General features: G+C 40.4%; 2 protein-coding genes across 3 annotated transcripts in view; one reads left to right on the forward strand and one right to left on the reverse strand.

Moving 5' to 3' along the window:
• Positions 1–24,208, reverse strand: LOC123333052 (translation initiation factor IF-2-like). Its single transcript, XM_044940621.2, has 3 exons — positions 24,131–24,208; positions 8,877–9,834; positions 1–827 (listed from the first exon to the last, which is right to left on the reverse strand). The coding sequence occupies exons 1-3, from the start codon at positions 24,206–24,208 to the stop codon at positions 736–738; spliced, it is 1,128 nt and encodes a 375-aa protein (XP_044796556.1). The 3' UTR covers positions 1–735.
• The window catches only part of PIK3CB (phosphatidylinositol-4,5-bisphosphate 3-kinase catalytic subunit beta), a 180,479-nt gene continuing 165,142 nt past the window's right edge, over positions 9,302–24,638 (forward strand). The window contains exon 1 of one of the 2 annotated variants that reach the window (XM_006069974.4): positions 9,302–9,484. The gene's annotated coding sequence lies outside the window, so the exon portion shown is untranslated. Of the gene's footprint in view, positions 9,485–9,538; positions 9,712–24,638 lie in introns of those variants that run through there. The other variant, XM_025290968.3, reaches the window with a different exon arrangement.

The following is a 24,638-nucleotide window of genomic DNA, read 5'->3' on the forward strand; positions in this document are numbered from 1 at the left end:
TCCAAGGAATTTTATTTTTTTATTTTTTTTTATTTTTAGCCTCCAAGGAATTTACAATCTGGTAGGAGATACAAGTACACTTGAACCTCAGTTTCCTCATCTGGAAAATGAATATAATAATAGGCCTTCATTTCCTCTGTTAGGAACATTAAATGAGTGAATTCAGATACTTAGTTTGGTGCTAATAGTAGAGTGGCACTTGATAAATGTTTTCTATTCAATTTTATAAAATGAAAAAAAAAGACACTCTTCTTCAGTGTTTAAGACTGAAAGTCAGAAGCTGCAAGTCAGATGCAGTTCTGAAAAGCTAGATATGGAAATTTATAACTGAATAAAGGTCTGTGAATGTGGATGAGATGTAGATATAGTTGTAGATGAAAGAAAGTCTGTGTAAATTCTGAATTATTTTAGTGTTTTTCCTTTGGGTTATGTGTTTCCTCTGAGGAGTTTTTCAAATTTGGGATTGTATCAGTAAGGTATAGGTTTGCTAGGTTTACTGCAATTACAAACAACTTCTAAATCACAGTGTCGAACATGGCGAAGGTTCACACCCAGTCTGCTCCTGTCAGCTTTGCAGGGTAGCCATCCTTCAAGTGTTAGCTCCAAGATCCACAGCACTGATCCTTTCTTGTGGTACCTTTACATCTGCATGTGGAAAGGAGAGGATCTGGAGAAAAACACACTCTGTGTCTTAAATGCTTCTACTGATAGGCAGCAGATGCCACTTCTCATATTTCATTGGCCAAAGCAAGCCTCATGTCTCCATTCAGCTGTAAGGATTCCATCTAACTTCAAGGGAGAGAGGAAGTATAGTCCTCTCAAGGGCTCTGCAGGAGAAGAGAAATGGAAATATTAGCAAGTGGTGGTAATCTCTACCAAGGGTCTCATATTGTTACCAAGGCTGTTGCCCCAGAATCATACACTTGCCCCTCTCTCAAATGGAAACCAATTGCTCTTATTAAGCTTCAGGGAAAGAAAAAAACAAAACAGCCAAGGCAAGGGTCTTGTGGGTGGAGGGAGCATGGCTATTTGAAAAATCAAAAGGATTGGCAGGAGTGCAGGAAGCATGATATTGTTACCAAATTGGTGGACTAGACCAGTGCCAAGTTCCTAGCCCCTGCTGAGACCCCTTGTCTCAGATAGGGAAGTTCTTTTTCTGATCAGATTCACACATCCAACAAGGAAACCTATGTTGAGAAAGGATAGGTGCTGTGGATCTTGGAGACCAGCATCCAGGCCTCCTCCTTCAGAATCTGGGGATGATAAGTAACTTGTTTTAGGGCTTTGTGTAAGGCTTTTCACCTTTAAGGGCTCAGATTTCTTCCTTTGTAAGATAAGTTGGGTACATAATGTAAGTCTCCAGGCTCCAAGCTCTAATAAAATTCTAAGAGCCGCAGAGAGAAAAAAATAACTGTTTAAGCCTAATATGGTGGAAGAATTGACTTGCAATATATCTTGAGGCTCATTATATGCTCACTAGAATGCATTAGCATGCTCAGTGAAATAGCCATCATGCCTTGACAGTTGACAATCACCATGACAACAACCAGAAAAGCCTCTAGCAGGACTGAAAATGAGGGTTGCATCAATGCTAGGTCCCAACCACACCCCTGTTCTCCAATAACTCATGAATATTCCTCCCACTCTTCCCAAATCCCTCCCTTTTACTTTGACTGTTCAGTATGTATGGTGTCTCCATCAGAATTGGGTTGAGAAGTTGATTTGCCAACTAGAATCCTGCTTCTCCACTCTCCATTGAGAGTAAAGATCCTGCTGTTCTAGTCTCACCATAGGTTTCCTCATTGGATGAATGAATCTGATTGGAAAAAGAACTGCCCTAAGACATGGGGTCTTGGCTGGGGCTAGAACCCTGGAACTCATCTAGTCAACCAATTCAATAACAATATCAGGCTTCCAGCACTCCAGCCCATCTTTTTGGTTTTTTAAATAGCCATGCTCCCTCCTGCCACAGGACCCTTGCCTTGGCTGTTTTTTTCCTCTCCCTAATTGTGACCCTTTGACTTTGCCAGGTCTTAGTTGTGGCACTCAGGATCTTCAGCTGCGGCATCTGGGTATCTAGTTCCCTGACCAGGGATTGAACCCAGCCCCTGACATCGGGAACATGAAGTTTTAGCCACTGGACCACCAGGGAAGTCCCTGATTATGACAATTTTTACTCCCACTCTTTGCTTAGTCTAATTTTCCTTCAGACTGAAGCAAGTTTGCCTTTCCTTAGGGAAAGTTTTGCTTTCTCTTCTCAGTCAATTCCTCTGGTATTGCTTTCAAAGCGTCAGGTGCCCCTACCTTACGGCATTTTGCTGTAATGTGCAGTTAATCATGTGATGATTTCATTAAACACTGTTTCTTTCTCTGCTGCAGATGCTATAAGAATCATGTTGTTTTGTCCACCCCCATATCTCCATCATTTATCCAGTGCCTGGGGCTATTGCTGGTGAATGAAGAAATGAATATTCTCAAGAATCAGAGATTTTATTTACTATTTTCCCCTCCAAAGAGTTGTGTATTATTGGAATTTGACATGACAAATACTTGCTGATCTCATTCTGGAAGTTCTATCCAGATGGAACATCCCTGAACCCTCTGAATGAGTAAGTCTTGATTCTTGTACATTTATCCACCTCTTGACCAATCTGGGGGATTGAGGACTTGAGGAGCCATTTCACATTTTGCTTTGGTCCCCACCCTTTCAGATTGAGCAATCCAGGTTTGTGTTTTCCAGACCCATCCTGTACCTGCTAGCTTCCCCATTCATTTGCATAAGTATTTCCAGACTACTCTAGACCTGTGAGCTGGGCTTGACTGAAGTATCGAAAGTTGCTGCAAAAAGTCAAACCATCTCCTCTACCTACATTTTGAAATAAAGACTTGATTAAGAAGCAGAAAGTAAAGTCAACTCTTTGGTTTGGAGTTTACTTGAAAAAAGTCTCTGATGAAGCTCATCTTTTTAGCTAAAGTAATTCCCTTTGAAATTTGGGCTTTGTTGTGCAGATACTAGGCCCTGAGTGCTGTTAATGGACCTTAATATAGGTTCTCCAATAAAATTTCAGTAATGGATTTATCAGGGTGAAAATGTAAGCAGGCCCCTAGCCTGTTTGAGGCATTTCTGCTTCTGACTCCTCTTTAATGGGCCAGAAAATTCTGGATTCCAGTTGTTTAAGTTAGCAGATTATTTAAAACATTAATTACATTACATCCTTATTTATAAAAACAGGTTAAACTGCAGTTTCAAGTGGCTTGTCCACAACAAAAAACAGGGTAGAGCCTTTGTTGATAAATAACTCACATTCCACAAGGCAGAGTCACACCCAAACCTCTTGGGAATCAGGGCTACAATCTTTGATCTAGTTAACTCTGCATACCAGAGCTAATTGGTTTTAGAAGTACCTGATTTATTTTTTTTTCAACATTCAACTTATGCTTCTTTAGTGAATGGCACCATTCTAGATTTGCAAGTTAATAGATGATGAAAGTCGCTCTGTCCGACTCTTTGCGACACCCTGGGTTATACAGTCCATGGAATTCTCCAGGCCACAATATTGGAGTGGATAGCCTTTTCCTCCTCCAGGGGATCTTTCCAACCCAGGGATTGAACCCAAGTCTCCTGCATTGCAGGCAGATTCTGTACCAGCTGAGCACAAGGGAAGCAAGTTAATAGAGTTGAAGACAAATTGCACTTAAAATACACTGTGATCAGACTTCTCGATTTGTGAGGCTGGACCCTGAATCTACTTCCTGTCCTTCTAGTACCCTCATTGCCTCACAGGCTCCCTTGCTAGGGCCCACCCCTTCCTTTCTTGTTTTTTGTCTGTCCTTCCTCAGTGATAATCATATCCCTGGCTAAATTATATCCCTTTTACATTATTTCTTTATCTATATATTTATATGTCTATTTCTAACTATATAATAGGTTATATATGAGCATGATAAAAATTTCAAAGAGCATAAAAGACAATAACCATAAAAACTAATTCTCCCTTCCACTCTGGTTTCCCAATCTCTAGTTCTCCTTTTCCAAGGCAACCACTGTTAGTTTCTTGTGTCTTTCTGATAATAATCTATGCATATACAAATAGTTCAGACTTTACTGTTCTGCATCTTGCCTACTTGATAAAATAGTATTTTAGAGATTGTTCTTGATCAGTTCATATAGAAATGCTCCATTATTTTTGCAGTTGTATACTATCACATAATTCAGTTATGACCTGTGTATGTGTATAAGTGTGCTCACAGGTGTAACTGTTTTATTGAATTTCTGTTCAAAGGCTTATTTAACTCTTACTTTGCTTTCTGGAAGCATGTGGGGTCTGGTTCCCCCTGAGTCCTCTCTGTCTTCCACTGTCACTTTCTGTCCCCTTCCTCCCATGGCTGGTGGCCCTGGTGAGTGTGTGTGTATTTGTGGGGGGGAGATTAGGTCTTTTTGAAGTGGTCTTTGAAGGCAGTTGGGGAAGAGGAGGGGAGAGAGAGGCAGCATGCCAGGCGCTGTGGGCAGGACAGGATGCTTGCGGCTTTGCCGGCTCTCTCTGATATGCGAGACCAGCATCCATGCCTCCTCCTTCAGAATTTGGGGATGATAAGTAACTTATTATAGGGCTTTGTGTAAGTCTTTTCACCTCTAAGGGCTTAGATTTCTCTCTGTGTAAGATGAGTATGGTATACAATGTAATTTCTGAGTCTCCCAAGCTCCAAGCTCTAAAATTCTAAGAAAATTAACTCTCAGATATTCTGCTGGTGGGAGTGTTAAGGGGACATTTCACAGAGAGGGTAATTTAGCAATATCCTTCAAAATTACAAATACCGATACCTATGGACCCAATATTTCTATTTCTAGGGATTTATTCTGTAGTTACACTTGCTTGCGTATGCTCAAAATGATATAGATTCAAGGTTGTTCATTACAGCATTATTTGTACATCAAAAGACTGGAAGTAGTCTAAAAATATCTATCAATAAGGGGCCAGATAAATATAGAGTATATCCTTACAATGGAACATTATATAACAAGAAAATAGAACGCAGATACAATGAAATATTGTATCACAACGAGAATGAGCGAAATACAGTTACATGCAGTAGTGTATGAATATCAAAACAATGTAGAGGAAATGTAGAGCAAAAGAAGCCAAATTTAAAAGAAGTACACACTGTGTGAATCTATTTAATTAAAGTTCAAAAACAGGAAATAGGAATCTCTAGTGATAGAAGCTGGGACTGTAGTTAGCCCGGGAGAAGCGCAGTGACTGAAAAGGATCACAAGTGTGTTCTGAGATATTTTGTCATGTTCTCTATTGATTTGAGAAGTTGTCACACAGGTCTGTTCTTTTTTTTTTTTTTTCCAGATGTGTTCTCTTTGTGAAAATTTTATGATGTGGGCAGTTTGTTTTGTATTTTATATAGCAGTAAAATTGTAAAAGAATACATAAACTCTATAAGCACTGATAGGAAACAACCTGCTAGATATTACATGAAAAAAAAAAAAAAACCAAGCATGAATCAAACACTTCCATAGGTGTGAAAAAATGGGGAATTATACCTGTACTTGGTTATATATTCATACAATATTTTCAGAAAGATGCTCAAGAAACCGACAACTTTGGTTGTGTGTGAAGAGAGATTCATAGCCGAAAGAGACTTCTGTGTGTTCTGTTGTACATTATAAAATGTATAAAGTTCTGTTGTATTATAAAATGAAAAGCACTCAAATTCTAAAAAGAAAAATAAATTTTTGTGAGCCTAAGAAATACTCAGAAGAAAGGCAGTACTCATAAGCAAGAAGAAGGAAAATATGGGTGAAACACCTCCCAAAACACCAAAAGATCATATACTGAACATATAACTCAATACTCAGAAGTGGGGGAGTGGGGGGTCATGCAGAACATTTGAATCTTCTAAAATCTGGAGAGAACCTTTTCTTTAGATTCACAACTTTAATCATGATTTAAAAACTAGTCACAAGTTGCTTTTTTCCTTTAAAGCTCTACTTATTAAAGGAATAAGATAAAACATACAATGGTTTTAACAGTAAGATATCAAATATCTTTAAAGGAAAAGATAACTCCCTCCCACCTAACCCCTCTTCTTCAGTCCTCTGAACTATCCAGTGATCAGCTTAGTCTAAAGTTTTCTACCCCTTTCTCTATGGCCACAGGAATATATCTATAAATGGTCAGCAATATACTAATAGGATCATAGCATTCTTTATCACTCTTCAGTTTGCATTTTCCACTTTAGCAATGTATCATGGGCATCCCTCTGGGTCAATACAGATAGGTGTAACTCATTTTCAATGCTGTAAAATATTGCATAGAAGGGAGACAGTACAATTGGTACTGTGCATTCCACTACCTATGGACAATCACATTGTTCCTAGTTTGTGTTTCTTTTGCACTTCAAGTAACACAATAAGCATCTGTATTAATTTCCTTTGGCAACTTTAACAATTACCACAAACTGGGTGGCTTAAAACAACAGAAATTTATTCTCTCCAGTTTCTGGAGTTCCAAAGTCTGAAGTCAAGGTGTTAGCTCTGAGGATCTGTTCTGTGGTCTTCGCCTAGCTTATGGAAACTGCCAGCAATCCTTGGCATTCTTTAGCTTCTATGTGCATTACTCCAATTCTGCCTCATTCTTTACATCCCCTTTATCTCCCTGTCTCTATCTCAAATCTTTCTCTTTCTCTTGAAAGGATGACTGTCATTGAATTTAGGACCCACCCCCAAATGTGGATGATCTCATTTCGAGATCCTTAACTCCTTAATTGGAGAAGGCAGTGGCACCCCACTCCAGTACTCTTGCCTGGAAAATCCCATGGACAGAGAAGCCTGGTAGGCTGCAGTCCATGGGGTTGCTAAGAGTCGGACACGACTGAGCGACCTCACTTTCACTTTTCACTTTCATGCATTGGAGAAGGAAATGGCAACCCACTCCAGTGTTCTTGCCTGGAGAATCCCAGGACGGGGGAGCCTGGTGGGCTGCCGTCTATGGGGTCGCACAGAGTCAGACACGACTGAAGTGACTTAGCAGCAGCAGCAGCAGCAGCAGCAACTCCTTAATTACATCTGTAAAGATCCTTTCTCCAGAAAGGCTATGTTCCCAGGTTCCTGCAGACAAATCTTTTAGAGGGCCAACATTTAACCTGCCACAGCATCCTTGGATCCATCCTTGCAACTAGTATTTTCTTTAATTTTTCAATAGTGAAGTGAAGTTGCTCAGTTGTGTCCGACTCTTTGCGACCCCACGGACTGTAGCCTACCAGGCTCCTCGGTCCACGGGATTTTCCAGGCCATAGTACTGGAGTGGATTGCCATTTCCTTCTCCAGGGGATTGTCCCAACCAATAGGGCGGAGTTAATGTATTTCTTGGTCCTTGAATAAGTATATGTATTTAAATTTCAATAGATTACTCCTAGAAAGTTTGTGGCAATTTACACTCCCATCAGAGCTTGTTTCCCCAAGTAGTATTGATTGGTCTTGTTAATGTTGGCCAATCTAATGAGTGAAAAATGGATTACTGTTTTGCTTTACCATGAATATTAGTGAAATAAGCATCTTTTTAATGAATCACTTGGATCTTCTCATCCATTAATTGCCTGCTTATACCTGTTGCCTGTATTATAAAAACATTTCCCTGATAGTTCAGTTGGTAAAGAATCTGCCTAAGATGCAGGAGACCCTGGTTTGATCCCTGGGTTGGGAAGATCCCCTGGAGAAGTGAAAGGCTACCCACTCCAGTATTCTGGCCTAGAGAATTCCATGGGCTGTATAGTCCATGGGGTCGCAAAGAGTCGCAAAGACAGGACTGAGCAACTTTCACTTCAAGTGGACTTTTAAAAAGCCAAATTTTCTTTTATTAAAGTCATTCAGTCGTGTCCAACTCTTTGTGACTCCATGGACTATACAGCCCATGGAATTCTCTAGGCCAGAATACTGGAGTGGGTAGCTTTTCCCTTCTCCAGGGGATCTTCCCAATTAAGGGATCGAATCCAGGTCTCCCGCGTTGCAGGCAGATTCTTGACCAGCAGAGCCACAAAAGAAGTCCAAGAACACTGAAATGGGTAGCCTATCCACTTAGAGTGACTCACCTATGTTAGAGATAAAGTGTGTTTGCCATGTTTGGTGCAGTTCTATTCCATCTATTTATTTCTTTTATAAAGAACTTGTCTTAGTGTGATGTCATGCAAAACTTGCAAAGTATTTAGGTATTTTTTTTGGGGGGGGATGAGTCTGGGCTTCCTGTCTTAACGTTTCACCTCATTAAAGTTATATTAGTATTCTTTAAAAAAATTTCTTGTCTGTTTTGTATATTTTTATGTCTGTCTCTTCTGGAACCTAATTTTTGAATATGGCATGGCTCTAGATTTGACTACTTATGAAGGAATTAAATCAGGATCACTAATCAAATAAACTATTCTTTTATCACTGGCTTGTATGTCACCTTTGCTTTAATATTAGATTTACTAGAGATTTCATTCCAGACTACTGGACTGTTTACCTGAGCTATTACACAACTTTACAACACAGTACCTTTACAGTAAGTTAAAATTTTGGTTTTCAGTAAGAGAAATTCAAGTGAACCACTAAGAAAGAGAACCATGAAATTTCCCAGTTGAGGTCAAAAGATAACAGGAGATAAGGTATGCGAACAGAGCTGGGTAAACTGTAAGGCTTTGCAGATAAATGCTGGTTGTTATCGCAAAAAATGAGCACACAGAAAAAGAATCTTGGGCTTTAAAGGCTGAACTTTTGCTTTGATGGCCAATGCAGGGATTGAAGGGTCAGCGGCTGGGAGGCCGACCTAACTAACATCCCCACCCGTAGAACAGGAGTGACAAAGCCGGAGAGGGAAAAGCAAAGTGCGTACCCAGGAACCTAGCAATCGGTTCAAAGTCGCAGAACTGGGGCCAGCGATTGACAAGAGAAAGCCGGCAAGTAAACGTAGGAACAGAGGAATCTCTCGGAGGTAGCTTCGAAGGTCGAGGCAGGTGCTGGGTCTCTCCTGAAAGTAGCTTGCTGGGAATTCCCGATCCCAAGTCCTCCCAGAGCCGCAAAGAGAACTGCCACAGAGCACCACCGCCACAGGGCAGGCAGCCGTGGAGAAAGAGGCGCGGGTTCCGCCTAACTCTCCTCCCAGCTGGGACCGGCGCGGCCCGGCCCGGACCGCAGATCGGGGATTGGCCGGAGCGGCGCACGGGGCGGGGCGAGGGCTGCTGGGAGGTGGGGAGGGAAGGCGAGCGCGCGCGCGCGCGGGCACGGCGGCGGCGCGCGCGTGCTCCGTCGGTCGGTACGGCGGCGGCGGAGCTTGCCATGGCAGTGGGCGGCGGGCTGGTGTAGCGCCGCGCGGGGCAGGCGGTCGGCGATTGAGAGAGACGGGGATGGGGACGCCGTAGCTGGAAGGTTGCGGCGGCCTGGTCTGCTGAACGCGCACCAGGAGCGGAGAGCGGGCGGCGGCGGCGGCGGAGCGCTGAGCAGGTGAGTGCAGCGGCGCGGGACCCGGATGCGGCACGGCTGAGGCGCGGCGCGGTCGCGGCGGGCCTCTGAGGTGCCCCGGCGCGGGCCGCGGGCGCGCTCTTGCCCGCCACAGCCTGCGGCGCCGGCGACTGGGGTGCCCGCGCCACGCTTCCTGCTGGCGCCGAGGACACCCGCCCGCCGGCCCGTGGGGGCGCCTGGTTCGCCTGCGGCCTCCCGGACTTTCCAAGGTGAGCGGCGCTCCCCGGCCTCCAGGCGGCAGGGATGGGGCCGGGCGCCCCGGTCTGCCGGCGGTTTGAGTCGCTTTGATGAGGGGCGTCTGCGGAGAGGCGGCGTCCTCTTTCCCTGCGTCTCTGCGGACACCAGCGAGCTGCCGACTCTCAGATACCTTTTTGCGCAGTGTATTTTAGGGCCGGGGATCCTGGACTGTTGGGATAGGGTCGTGTTTTCAGATCCCAGAGCCTCTGGTGACCAGTCCTCGGGCCCTGAATCTGAGTATCCGGATTTGTTAGTGGGAATAATTACACGTACTTCACCCGGGTTGTTGTGAAGCTAGCACAGGGTGATGTGCGTGGCCGAACAGCGAGTGCTGGATCAGGTGGCTATCAGGAGTAACTCTGCTGAAGCATCTTACCTTGTTAACTGTTCCTGATACCTGGTTGCTGGCGTACTTTTGGGGGGCACGCTTATTTCCGAAGTGCTTTGATGTTGTAGTAACCTCTACTGAAGTTGCTTAATATTAGAGCCTGTTATCTTAACAGTATCCAAGATCGTGGAGTCGCTCTCTTTTATTTTTTTGCGAAGCCTTTCTTGGAATACCTGTCTCGGGTACTGAATGGGAATTGCTGCTGAAATAAAACTGAGCGAATTTACCATTCTCTTCGGATGCAAGACGGTGGGACGCATTAAACTTGAAGTGCTTTGCTGTTTAAAATCTTAAGTGCCACTTAAACTCTGTCACTTGTTACAGAGTATAAACAGAAGAATATGGAAACAGACTCCTTTTTCTGCATTGCTACATGCACGAAGGGAGTGACAAGTGGTTTTGTAAACATCATTGTGGGCAGTGTTACTGTCTGGTGAAGTCATCATAATTAAATTAGATGAGTACTTATTTTGAAGCCCTGAATGGATGTTTGAAAATATGAGTCCTAATAAAATCATCGCCAACGAGTCAGAATTCTCAGCAGTTCATTAATCATTTGGGGATTTTTAGGTTACACTGTTAAGATTTTTATGGTAAAAGCAGAACTGCTTAAGTCATGATAATGTAGAATCGGAGAGGGTGGTCAGGATAAAGATCTTAACTTAGTTTCAGAAGGCAAGTGTGGAACAAAGTTAAAATCTTAAACTTTAGAACTGTATTCACCAAAGCAAAAACGGTTGAAACCGAAAACTTTGTTGTACAATCTCTGATTCCCATTCTGAGGGTCTTCTGCCTTCAGAGAGTTTTTTAGAGGTGGGGAAAATTGAGTTGGGTTTTGATTTATTTCCATTTTGCCCCTCTTGTCTGTATTTCCTACTTTTCTTAGAGACTGTCTGGAATGTTTTTTGATCCAACTTGCTTTGTGACTGTAAACAAAATATATAGAAAAAATTAAAATTAACCTTGTAATCTAAATTATGTACTTCCTTGTAGTCTAATTGTTGTTCTTCCTAAATTAAGACCTTCCCTATTTCACTGGTGAAACGAACAGTAAAAGCACTACTAGTCACTGCGAAAAGGTCGAAAGTCACATCTTGGTTCTTAGAGCTGATTATTGTTTAGTCGCTAAGTTGACTTTTTGTGACCCCTTGGACTGTAGCCGGCCAGACTCCTCTATCCCTGGGATTTTCCAGGTAAAAATACTAGAGTAGGTTGCCATTTCTTTCTCCAGGGTATCTTCCCAACCCAGGGATTGAACCGGTGTCTCCTGCATTGGCAGAGGTTGACAGGTGAATTCTTTATCACTGAGCTACCAGGGAAGACTGGTTTTGGGTTCCAAATAGCTGGGACTTTGGGATGCCACCTGTCTTCTTGGGCCTCAGTTTTTGTTTACAGAATTTGAGAGTCTCTGTGGCCAAAAGTTGGGAGGTTGTGGTTCATTAGAGAATCGTTATATAAAGGAACCTTCCAGGACACTACATTTTTATGGTTTTCTTTCTCTTTATCTCTTCTGTTGACTTTTTCTTCTCTTACTGAATTCTGAACATCCTAATGCCTCAGGGCATCAAAGCCCGTCTCTCTCCTTTTTTCCACCTGTATTCTTTCTGGGTGATCTCATCCTGTCTGGTGGTTTAAATACTATCACTGTGCTGTGGACTCTTCAGATTTTTATCTCCAGCCCTGACCTTCAGATTTCTTCTACCTGCTTATATATCTTCACTCCATTTGTCTATCTTAAACTTGACGTGTTCAAAGTGGCGCTCTTGATTTTCATTCTTCAATCTATTCCTTCTCCAGCAGTCTGGATTTCATAATAGCACCCATCTGCCCCCCTCTTCCATCTACTTAAGTGAAAAATCTGGTGGTTATTCTTTCTTTTCTTTCTTAAATTTTGGCTGCCCTGAGTCTTTGTTGTGGCTCAAAGGCTTCTCTAATTGCAGCTCTCTAGTTGCCGCATACTGATTTAGTTGCCCTGAAACATGTGGAATCTTTGTTCCCTGACCAGGGATTGAACCTGCATCCCCTGATTTGGAAAGCGGATTCTTAACCACTGGACCACCCTGGTGGTCATCCTTTTTTGTGTTTTTAAATTAAAAAAAAATTTTTTTTTTAATTGAATTGTGGTCATCCTTAATTCATCACTTTGCCTTATTGCTCTTCCACCACCCAGAGCAGACCTTGTTGATTTTGCCTCCAAGATATACTTATTTTATTTTTATTTATTAAAAAAAAAATGAAGCCAACTCTATTTTATTTATTTTTATTAATTTATTTTTGGCTGCACTGGATCTTCATTGCTTTGCTTGGGCTTGCTCTAGTTGTGGTGAGCAGGGGCTTGTCTTTGTTGTGGTGCTTGGCCTTATTACGGTGGCTTCTCTCGTTGTGGAGCATGGGCTCTAGGTACATGGGCTTAAGTAGTTGCTGCACGCAGACTCCAGAGCTTGGGCTCAGTAGTTGTAGCTCAGACCCAGTTGCTCCATGGCATATGGAATCCTCCCAGACCAGAAATCGAACCCGTGTCCTCTGTATTGGCAGGCAGACTGTCATCCACTGGGCCACCAGGGAAGTCCATGTTTATTTTTATTGCCACCACTCCAGTTCTTCCTGGTTAGTAGCTTCCTAACAGGTCTCCTTGCCCCTGACCTTGTTCTCCTACAGTCCATTTGCAGACAGCAGTCAGAGTGAACTTTACTTACTCTCCTGCTCCAGTGACTTACTACACTAAAAAGTAAACCCAAACTCTCTTCCTGCGTTATCAACTAATTATCTTGTTTATTTCTTTGTTCATTTGTTTGTGGTCTTTTCTCTCCAACATATTATACGCTGTCTGATGGAAGGAACTTTTTCTTCCCTGAGGTTTTCTCAGTAAGCAGAACAGTATCTGGAAAATTTAACTATTATTGAATGGATGAATGTATGAATGAAATACATTATAAAATCTTCTAATTCCAAGTATAACATGTATTGAACACATGATCTTTTTTTTGTCCCAGGTTTGTGCAAATGAGGAAGTAATCACAGGGCCTGGAATTATTCTATTAGGTATCCTTCCTCTCTCAGTCTTCATTAAGATACTGCACCTCCTGAAAAGACTAAGCATTTAGACGTTAAGCCATTGATAGCAAGAACAAATGTGTATTTTGTCCATTGTATACTGGATCATTAGTATTTTTGTGAATAAGAAACCAAGCAAGCTTTTCAGCCTTGTTTTGTTCTTTAGAAGCATTAAATTTTGGTCCTGACTGGAGGGAACTGGTTCTGTAGAATGTGGTACTTTAATCCAGTATTGCATACCAAATTGTATAGGGTAGCAGTTGAAATTTTTAGAGAACAGGCATTTTTGTTTCAGTTGCATTATATATATATATTTTTTTTGAATGTGAGATTCCCCCACCCTGCCTGTGTGCATTTATGTGTTTCCTCTGAACCATTTGATTCAGTTGTATCCTAGCATATCTTGGAGATAAATCTCTATCATTTGCCTTCTGTTAACTGCTCACTTGCAAGCTTTGTCATGTTGTAGAAAGAGGCAAATATTAATAATTTAGGATTTTCTCCCTGCCTGAGACTGAAGCCCTTAAAATTGTGTAGCAGGTTTGTGAAGAAAGAAGGGTATGGAAAAATCAAAGTGTAGAATTCCATTGTCAGAGAAGATAATAGGAAAAAGATATGTTGGATAAGGAAATCCTAGACAAGAGGAATAATACTGAACATTGAGTAAAAGAGAAAAAGAAAAGGAAGATAGAGGAGAGCATTATAGATTTTCAGGCTTGGGTGGGACAAATTCTCTTCTTACTTCTTTTACCTTCTCACCTACATCTCCAAACTTTGACACTTTGGATTATTTTTCCCTTTGCCTTCTCTGCATTCCCTGATTTGTATGGGCTATTCTTCTAAGGAATGTCTATGTATCTTTGGTATTCTGGGACACTTTTTGTGAGAGGATACTAATTCTTTCTTGAAGAGGTCTTTCTACTTCTCATAATCAAGATCTGACTCTTGATTTTCCAGCCACTTGGTCCAGCTTTACCTTTTGGAGTGACTCTAAACTGGTGTACTTCCTTTTTTTATTATTTTTTTCCTTTTTTTTTTTTTTTTTATGAAGCTTGAGTGAAGTACATTTTCAGTATCACAAAACTAATCCTAAAATTATCCCTTGCCAAAAACAAGTGATGCTTTGGCTTAATCTGTTTTCCAGATTCACTACATTGAATGAACAAATTAATTTCAGAATAATAGGGTAACTTATTTGATTGCATTTCAGTAATAATAGTCACTTATAACTAACACTATATCTCAATAAGTCATTCAGAATTCTGCATAGAAAGTAAAGTCATTTATTGTTTTATTATATTATTACATAATTCTAGTATTCCCAGATATATACAATCTTTGCAGATTTTTATATTATATAGAAAACTTGCATATGTTTATAGAAATACCAGGGAAGATCAACTCAGGAAATATAAACCTGTCAGTGACTTCATCGTGTGGCAGTTTGTTTTTTCAAATCTTCTATTTATATACAGTTGATTATTTTTAATCTCTCAACTTCCCTTCCAAAACGTCAAAATCGATACTCCCATATGTCATTTGCAAAAGAAGGCACAAAATAAAAACCACTGTAGGCATTTCAAGCAGAAAGGTATTAAGTTTAGGGAAGTAAGTGCTTATAAATTTATTGGAAGGGCTAGAGAATCAGAAATCTCAATGTCTCCATGGTATTTTAGCAGGCAGGAGGCTACTGTTACTAGTAAAGATACTACCTTTCATCCATACCAAATTGAACATTAGATACTGAATGCAAAATCAGGACCCTGTCTTCCTACCTAAGTATTCATAACTCCACTATCTTGCTTGTCAACTGCTACAGCAGCAAAAGTATACCTTTTCTTTCCATTTTTCATTTTTCATATAAATTTAAATAATGACCAGAACCTAATCTGCATTTAGACATCTAACTGCGATATAACATATAAGCTGTCAAATTATTCCAGTCATTGAAGTAAAGAGATAGAAAAAATATATAAATGAGAAGAGAAAGACAGGAGTCTGGGGCTTTAGTGAGAAGAGACCAACAATTTCCAGATTAATAGAGATCAGACATTTTATACAGCAAGAACTAAGCAAGAACAAAGCTTTTGCCTGAAACTATGAAACTATGTTTATCAAATCTAGAAATACCTTAAAGAAAATAGTCATATTTTAGTCTGTTGCTGCTGCTAAGTCACATCAGTCATGTCTGACTCTGTGTGACCCCATAGACGGCAGCCCACCAGGCTCCTCTGTCCCTGGGATTCTCCAGTCAAGAACACTGGAGTGGGTTGCCATTTCCTTCTCCAATGCATGAAAGTGAAAAGTGAAAGTGAAGTCGTTCAGTCGTGTCCGACTCTTAGCGACCCCATGGACTGTAGCCTACCAGGCTGCTCTGTCCATGGGATTCTCCAGGCAAGAGTTCTGGAGTGGGTTGCCATTGCCTTCTCCATTTTTTCCTTTTTTAAAAAAATTAATTATATTTTTATTTGGCTGTGCCGGTTCTTAGTTGTGACATGTGGGGCCTTTAACTGAAGCATGCAAACTTAGTTGAGGCATGTGGGATCTAATTCCCTGACTAGGGATTGAACCCTGGCCCCCTGCGTTGGGAGCACGGAATGTTAGCCACTGGACCAACAGGGAAGTGCCTGTACTTCCTTTTAAAGTTGTTCTCTCATATATCATGGTAACCTTTCTGTTATCATCCCCAGGTTAAATAATCCTGAGTCACAAGCTTCTAGTTGAGAGAGGAAAAATGAAAGGAATTAGATGTATGGTTGGGTATAGTGTGTTACCTACCAGTTGCTCTGATTCTGCAGATTGCATATGTCTAATTTAGACCTTTCTTTTTCTGAGTTACTAGATTTTTTTAAAGTAAGAGAACATTTTTAAAAGGAGAGTGACATTGAACTTTAAAAATTTTGCAAAAACGTTTTCATGTACAGTCCTATGAGTTTTAACACGTACCTAGATTGTTTTTACTTTCTTTACTTTTTTCAATCTTTTTTTTTTAAATCTTTTTCTGCCTAGATTTCTGTAACAGTGTACAGAATAATTTCAACACCCCAAAGAATTCTCTCATGTTACCCCTGTGCCGTCAACTCCCCTTCATTAAAAAAAAAAATTTATTTTTTGGTTGTGCTGGGTCTTCATTGCTGCACAGGCTTTTCTCTAGTTGCAAGGGAGGGCTACTTTCTAGTTGTGGGCTTCTCATTGCTGTGACTTGTCTTGTTGTGGAGCACAGGCTTGGGGGCATGTAGTTGCAGCATGTGGGCTCAGTGGTCTTGGCTCCTGGTCTCTAGAGCACAGGCTTAACAGTTGTGGCACATGGGCTCAGCTGCACCATGGCATATGAGATCTCCCTCAATTAGGGATCGAATCAGTCTCTCCTGCATCAGCAGGTAGATTCTTTACCTTTGAACCACCAGGGAAGCCCACTGTTTTCCTTTTTAACACTTGGACTTACTGTTCTTTTTTTCTAAACAGAATATTTCCCATGGCAAGAAAAGGTTAGAACTTGGAATAAGTGGATAATTGATCATTGTAACTGTTGGTATTCTTTTAGAAAAAAGTACTAAACCTTGTAGATGGAGGAATGTTCTATTGTTGTTCAGTCTGTAAGTCATGTGTGACTCTGCGACGTCATGAACTGTAGCACGCCAGGCTTCCTTGACCGTCACTGTGTCCCTGAGTTTGCTCAAACTCATGTCCATTAAGTCTGTGATGCCAGCAACCATCTCATCCTCTGTCATCCTCTTCTCTTCCTGCCCTCAATCTTTCTTAGCATCAGGGTCTTCTCCAATTAGCTGGCTCTTTGCATCAGATGGCCAAAGTATTGGAGCTTCAGCTCTAACATCAGTCCTTCCAATGAATGTTCAGGACTGATTTCCTTTAGGATTGACTGGTTTGAACTCCTTGTAGTCCAAGGGACTTTCAAGAGGCTTCTCCAGCACTACAGTTTGAAAGCATCAATTCTTCGGCTCTCAGCCTTCTTTATGGTCCAACTCTCACATCCCTACGTGACTACTGAAAAAACTTAGCTTTGACTATACGGACTTTTGTTGGTAAAGTGATGTCTCCACTTTTTAATATGCTGTCTAGGTTGGTCAGAGCTTTTCTTCCAAGGAGCAAGCATCTTTTCATTTCTGCAGTGATTTTGGAGCCCAAGAAAATAAAATCTGTCACTGTTGCCACTTTTTCACATCTATTTGTCATGAAGCTGTGGGACCGGATACCATGATCTTAGTTTTTTGAATGTTTTAAACCAGTTTTTTCACTCTTTCACCTTCATTAAGAGGCTCTTCAGTTTGTCTTCTCTTCTATCCAAGGTTGTCTATACTTCTGGCAATCTTGATTCCAGCTTGTGCTTCACCCAGCCCGTCATTTCGCATGGTGTACTCTGCATATAAATTAAAGAAGCAGAGTGACAACATACAGCCTTGACGTACTCCTTTCCCAAAAGGCTTTAAATTTTTAAAAAATTATTGTAAAACTTCTGGAACCTGTCAAATGAAGCAAATCCCATAATGTCAAGTTACAATAGGGAACATCTAACAAAGAAATTTGGCGGCTAAGTCTGTGATAATATCATAATGGATGACATCACGTATCTTTTCATCTCCCTTTGATAAATCCAAAATTCCCACTTACTGCAATTGCGGGGTAGGCTAGGGTAAACTAGAGATTAATTTTGCGAAGGGTTATGTTATGAAGTCTCAGCTTTTCTCCCTTTTCTCTAACATTGTCACTTTTTGCTAGCTTATCTATTTTATTCTGCATTTAGTTATTTTAGGTATTCCACTTTTCTAGGATTGGAGGGGAAAGTGTGCTATCTTTATAGCTTTAGTGTTTTGCAAAGGTAGCTTTCTTGTTTCCAGCCTAAAATAGTCAGTAATCTAGAAATTCCCTCATTTCCTCAAAAAAATTTACAAATCCTTCCCCTAAGTCCTGGCTCTAGATCTTTCCCGGACTTCTTCATCAAGAATGTATAGTTCCTCATTTTCTTAAGTATTTAAAGTAGGTCACCTGAGGTTTTTAGCAGTTGCCTCTTTAATTGGGAGTATCTATTGCCAAAACAAAAGATGTTAATCTGGCAGTCCCCTGTGTTGTGGTATTGTTAAAGCCCAGGCCAGCAGTTCACAAGGCCCTGCTGCAAACCCAGGAGGGACTGGCGCATCCTGGACCCTGTAGCTTGTCTTCTGCTGCTCTGGCTGCTTGGGAGACCACCAGACAAATGCTCATTTGCCTTCAGTGGAAATGCGATCCTGATTATCCATGCCTTCAGGAGGAGGATTATGTGGATTAAAAGAAATCCATGGATAATCCAGAAGCTTTATTTAAACTGCAGTTTAACCACATTCCTGACCATAGTTTTTCCTTGCATTTCTAATAACTAATTTATAACATTTACCAATTTCATGTTTATCTTCTTGTACCATTTAGAAGTAATGGTAGTTACAAAGTAAAGAAGATATGGGAGGGGACAAAGGAGTTGGATAATCTATAGGCTTTGCCCCACATGACTCCGTGTTGACTGGATGGTTTAACCACAGTGCTTACTAGACCTTGAAGACCAGAATTCCATGAATTCCTCACCTGCTGAGCCATTGGAAGAAATTTGAGGTGCTTGTCAACAAGAGGCCAAACTCCATTTTGAGACATTTGTACTTTACTAGCTTAAATGATTGAGCTTTTGTGATTTAAATGAGTACTGGAGATTGTCAGAATTATAAATTTACTGCGATTTGAAGTTCTCTTTAATGTTTATTTAATCACTTAAACTGCTAACCATTTTCATAGGAACTAAACTGAAGTTTTGCTATTTGAAATGTAAGTGTTCGTGTTTGTAGCCAGGTAGCTATCCTACTGCCTCTGACATGTTACTTACATGTAGTTACACAGTAGTTAATTTCTATTAAAAAGTTGAAATACAGTTATTTAAAAGTGCTTATCCCTGATGCTGGAAAAGATTGAAGGCAGGAGGAGAAGGGGACGATAGAGGTTGAGATAGTTGGATGGCGTCAACTAGATGGACATGAGTTGGAGTAAGCTCCAGGAGTTGGTGATGGACAGGGAAGCCTGGTGTGCTGCAGTTCATGGAGTCGCAAAGAGTCGGACACCGCTGAGCGACTGGTCTGAACTGAACTGATTCTTGAGGTACTGATTTAGTGTGGGTCTTATATTTAGATACTATGCTGTTAAAATGGGTGTTTTCCTCTGGCTTTATAAATCATTACAAATTTCTGCCTTTATGTTATCTGAACAAAAATTTATTTAAAACTTATTTCTGTACTTGTAATATATTTTCAAAAGTTGTTGTTCAGTCTCTAAGTCGTGTCCGACTCTTTGTGACCCCATGAACTGCAGCACATCAGGCTTCCCTGTCCTTTACTGTCTCTCAGAGTTTGATTAAACTCATGTCCCATGAGTCGGTGATGCCATTCCTTCTCCTCTTGCCCTCAATCTTTCCCAGTATCCGTCTTTTCCAGTGAGTCAGCTCTTTACATCAGGTGGCCAAAGTATTAGAGCTTTAGCTTTAGCGTCAGTCCTTCTAATGAATATTCAGGGCTGATTTCCTTTAGGATTGACTGGTTTGATCTCCTTGCTGTGGAGGGGATTCTCAAGAGTCTTCTCCAGCACCACAGTTTGAAAGCATCAGTTCTTCTGTGCTCAGCCTTCTTTACGGTTCCATATTCATTAGCTGTGTGGATATCATTCCTGCAATTGAGATTCATTGTAGTTAATCGCTGGAGGCATGTCCTGGGGGAAAACCAACTGGAGTTCTCTTAATATGCTTGTTTTTTGCTCTATGAGCCTAAGGAAACATCCACAGAAGAAGGTAGTTGTTGGTTTTGGACAACGTTGTGATCAATTATAATTCTTTAATTTTTGTTCTCTTGATAGCGGTGGAAATTTCACATTTTCATTGGAAATCATTAGTTGTCTGAAAACGATGTACTTCACCTACCATTCCATTATTAAATTATATTAAGTTATTAAAATATCCCCTAACTAACTGAGAGGCTTCTGAGTTTAGATTCACATTCTACCTACAAGAAAGGAATATTTCTGTGTGTATGTGTGTGTTACGAGAACTATATATACCATACCAACCAGCAACAATTATTTTATCTTTAATTTGTGAAGAAGTCACTGTCTTCTCATTGAGGTATAGGCAGTTACTTTTTAGTCAGTGATTTCTGTAAATCCATGTATTCTGTCTATTTTTACTTGTTTTCTTTTATGTTCTTTTGCCATTCAAAACTGTGGCTGTCAATGTAGTATATTAGAGAAACGGATTTACTGTATAGAATTAAACTATAACCATAGTTAACGTTGTAAAATGTGCACCTGTGTGTCAGATTATGCTAAGTGCTCTTTGTGTATTATTCAGTTTATCTTCATAACAAACTTGTAGTGAAGGTACTAATGATATCCTTATTTAAGAGATGAGGAAACTGAAGCTTTGGGAAATTAACATGCCAGGTGGCACACAGATTTTAAGTGGGACACTCAGGTTTCAAATCTGAATCTGTATGACTCTGGAATTTATGTTCTTGTTTATTTTAAAGTTTATTTATTTTTTTATTGAGGAATAGTTCATTTATAATGTTATATAAGTTTCAGGTATACAACATAGTGATGAAAATTTTTTGAAGATTATATGGCATTTATAGTTATTACAGAATATTCCGTCTTGTACAATATACCCTTCTAGATTATTTATCTTATATGTAGTAGTTTGTACCTCTTAATCCCCTCCCCACCTTGCTTCTCCCCATTTCCCACTCCCTACTGGTAACCACTAGTTTGTTCTCTATATCTGTCAGTCTTTTTTCTTTTTTATATTCATTAGTTTAATTTTTATATTCCACGTGTAAGTATTATCATAGAGTATTTTTCTTTCTCTGTCTGACTTATTTCACTTAGCACAATACCCTCTGAATCCATTCATGTTGTTACAAATGGCAAAACTTCATTCTTGTTTTTAACGGCAGAGCAGTCATCCATTGTATGGATACCATTCTTCTTTATCCGTTCATCTGTTGATGGACACTTAGGTTGTGTCCATATCTTAGCTATTGTAAACAATGCTGCAGTGAAAACTGGGATAGAATTTATGCTTATAACTGATCACCTTAATAATTTTTTTATTTTTTGTTTTTTTCAGAGGAAGGTTGAAAGAGACTATAAGTGTGAAGTATTGTTTTTTAGCATGATAATCACCACTTTGATCTGACAGCACCTGTGTATTTGGATACAGGAATCAGTTTTTTAGTTTTAGCCACTAACTTTCTTTCATTCAGTACTCTTTTTTTTTCCTCCTTTGTCTGCACTGAATGGCATATAGGATCTTAGTTCCTCAGACCAGGGATTGAACCTGCGCCCCCTGCATTGGAAGCATGGAGCCTTATCCACTGGCCACACAGAGAGTTCTTCACTCACTACTCTTAAACAAGTTTTTATGTGTATAGTCCTTTTTTATGGATAAGAGTTAAACAATAAATTAGTTATGTGATATGGTATACTTTTGTTTTGAATGTAAGATAAGCTTTCCTTTTCCCTTGGCTTTACAATTGGAGTGTGGTTTTGTGGTTTGTCATATATATGTAGGTAATGAATATACTTAATGTATGATCTCATGTAGTTAGAGGTCCTAGTCTTCTTGTGTAGATAATCTTTACAGAGTTTTAAAATAAGAAAATACAGGGACTTCCTTGGTGGTCCAGTGGTTGGGACTTCGCCTTCCAATGCAGAGGGTGTGGGTTCGATCCCTGATCCAGGAACTAGGATCCCACATACCTCATTGTCAAAAACCAAAACATAAAATGAAAATATTATTATAACAAATTCAATAAAGACTTTAAAAATGTTCTACATTAAAAAAAAAAGATACAAAGTATTTTTTTCCCCCTCTTCTTTTTGGGTTATTTGTTTGGGTGGTTCATTAAAACATATTACTAAGCTTGATCATAAATTAATGGGAATAGAGGAAGGTAGACATAAATTTATTATAAAATAAATGAACCAGTAGACAATTTTTAATCCCTTAACGTAAAAAAAAAATGGTTTGAGAAGAATTAGTACTATTTGGCCTTTTTTTTCCTCTTCATATTCACATGAGAAAGGAATGTAAGCATTAACATTACATTTGCCATTAGCAGTACCTGGACACATGGAAGGAGATGCATAGGACAGAATGGATTTTCTGTCTCACCCTGGAGTCCAGGTAACTTGCTTCAGGCAAGTTTCTGGTTGTGATTCCATTACAAGCTATTATGACAGCATATCAGATCTGCAAATGGGAGATTTGTGGTAATTTTCTTTTTATTTCTTTACTTCTTTTTGGCTACTCTGAGTTGCTGCATGGTGTTTCTCTAGTTGTAGTGAGCAGGGCTACTCTAGCTGTGGACACAGGCTTCTCATTGTGCTGCCTTTTTTTGTTGCTGAGCACAGGCTGTAGGGCTCAATGGCTTCAGTAGTTTCCATGCATGGACTTAGTTGCCATGTGGCATGCAGAATCCTCCGGGACCCGGGATCAAACCCGTGTCCCCTTCATAAGCAGACAAACTGTCATCCACTGTGCTACCAGGGAAATCTGTGTGATTATTTTCTTTACTGCTGAAGAGTTGAGATCTTACTGAATATGCTTCTTCCTGTAGACAAGCTCTGCTGCTGCTGCTGCTGCTAAGTCGCTTCAGTCGTGTCCGACTCTGTGCGACCCCATAGATGGCAGCCCACCAGGCTCCCCCGTCCCTAGGATTCTCCAGGCAAGAATACTGGAGTGGGTTGCCATTTCCTTCTCCAATGCATGAAAGTGAAAAGTCAAAGTGAAGTTGCTCAGTCGTGTCCGACTCTTAGTGACCTCATGGACTGCAGCCCACCAGGCTCCTCCATCCATGGGATTTTCCAGGCAAAAGTACTGGAGCGGGGTGCCATTGCCTTCTCCGTTGCTTTCTCTATGACCCAACAAATGTTGGCAATTTGATCTCTGGTTCCTCAGATGTTTCTAAACCCAGCTTGTACACCTGGAAGTTCTTGGTTCATGTACTGTTAAAGCCTAGTTTGAAGGATTTTGAGCATTATTTTGCTAGCCTGTGAGATGAGCACAATTGTCCAGTAGTTGGAACATTCTATGGCATTGTCCTTCTTTGGGATTGGAATGAAAACTGACCTTTTCCAGTCCTGTGGCCACTGCTGAGCTTTCCAAATTTGATGACATACAGAGTGCAGCACTTGAAAGCATCGTTTTTTCCGATTTGAAATAGCTCACCTGGAATTCCATCATCTCTACTAACTTCATTCATACTAATGCTTCCTGAGGCCCATTTGACTTCACACTGCAGGATGTCTGGCTCTTGGTGAATGACTGCAGCATTGTGGATGATTCAGATCATTAAGACTTTTCTTGTATAGTTCTTCTCTGTACTCTTGCTACCTTCTCTTAATCTCTTCTGCTTCTGTTAGGTCCTTACCATTTCTGTCCATTTTTGTGTTCATGCTCGTATGAAATGTTCCCTTGACATCTCCAGTTTTCTTGACGAGATCCCTAGTCATTCCCATTTTATTGTTTTCCTCTATTTCTTTGCATAGTTCATTTAAGAAGGGCTTCTTATTTCTCCTTGTTACTCTTTGGAACTCTGCATACAGTTGGGTGTATCTTTCCCTTTCTCCTTTGCCTTTTGCTTCTCTTCTTTCCTCAGCTATTTGTGAAGTCTCCTCTTAAAACCACTGTGCCTTCTTGTGTTTCTTTTTGTTTTGGATGGTTTTGGTCACTGCTTCTTGTACAGTGTTATGAACCTCCATCCATAGTTCTTTGAGTACTCTGTCTACAAGATCTAATCTCTTGAATCTCTTCTTCACCTCCCTTGTCTAATCATGAGGAATTTGATTTAGGTCATACCTGAATGGCCTGGTGGTCTTCCCTAGTTGCTTCAATTGAAATCTGAATTTTACAATAAGAAGCTTACGATCTGAGCTACGATCAGCTTCAGGTGTTGTATAGAGCTTGTGTAGAGTCTCCAGCTGATTGTATAGAGCTTCTCCATCTTTGGCTGCCAAGAATATAATCAGTCTGATTTTAATATCGACCCTGGTGATGTCCATGTGTAGAGTCTTTGTCACTTGTGTTGCTGGAAAAGGATGTTTGCTGTGAGCATCGTGTTCTCTTAAGAAAACTCTGTTAGCCTTTGCCCTGCTTCATTTTGTACTCCAAGGTCAAATTCACCTGTTATTCTGGGTATCTCTTCACTTCCTATTTCTGCGTTCCAATCTCCTGTGATGAAAAGGACATCTCTTTTTGGTGTTCTAGAACATTTGTAGGTCTTCCTAGAACTGGTCAATTTTAACTTCTTCAGCACCAGTGGTTTGGGTATAGATTTGGATTACTGTAATGTTAAATGGTTTGCCTTGGAGATGAACCGAGATTATTCTGTCATTTTTGAGGTTGCACCCAAGTACTGCATTTCAGACTCTTTT

Source organism: Bubalus bubalis, chromosome 1, assembly GCF_019923935.1.
Source record: "Bubalus bubalis isolate 160015118507 breed Murrah chromosome 1, NDDB_SH_1, whole genome shotgun sequence".
Lineage (NCBI taxonomy): Eukaryota > Metazoa > Chordata > Mammalia > Artiodactyla > Bovidae > Bubalus > Bubalus bubalis.

What these genes read in the sequence shown, in the direction of transcription:
- LOC123333052 (XM_044940621.2), bottom strand. Translation starts at nt 24,208, where the DNA reads ATGGAGAAGCTCTATACAATCAGCTGGAGACTCTACACAAGCTCTATA. An exon ending in AGCTGATCGTAGCTCAGATC is followed by an intron (nt 9,835 to 24,130) that starts GTAAGCTTCTTA and finishes TGGTGTCCGCAG; the next exon opens with AGACGCAGGGAAAGAGGACG. An exon ending in ACCGATTGCTAGGTTCCTGG is followed by an intron (nt 828 to 8,876) that starts GTACGCACTTTG and finishes CTTCTCCTGCAG; the next exon opens with AGCCCTTGAGAGGACTATAC.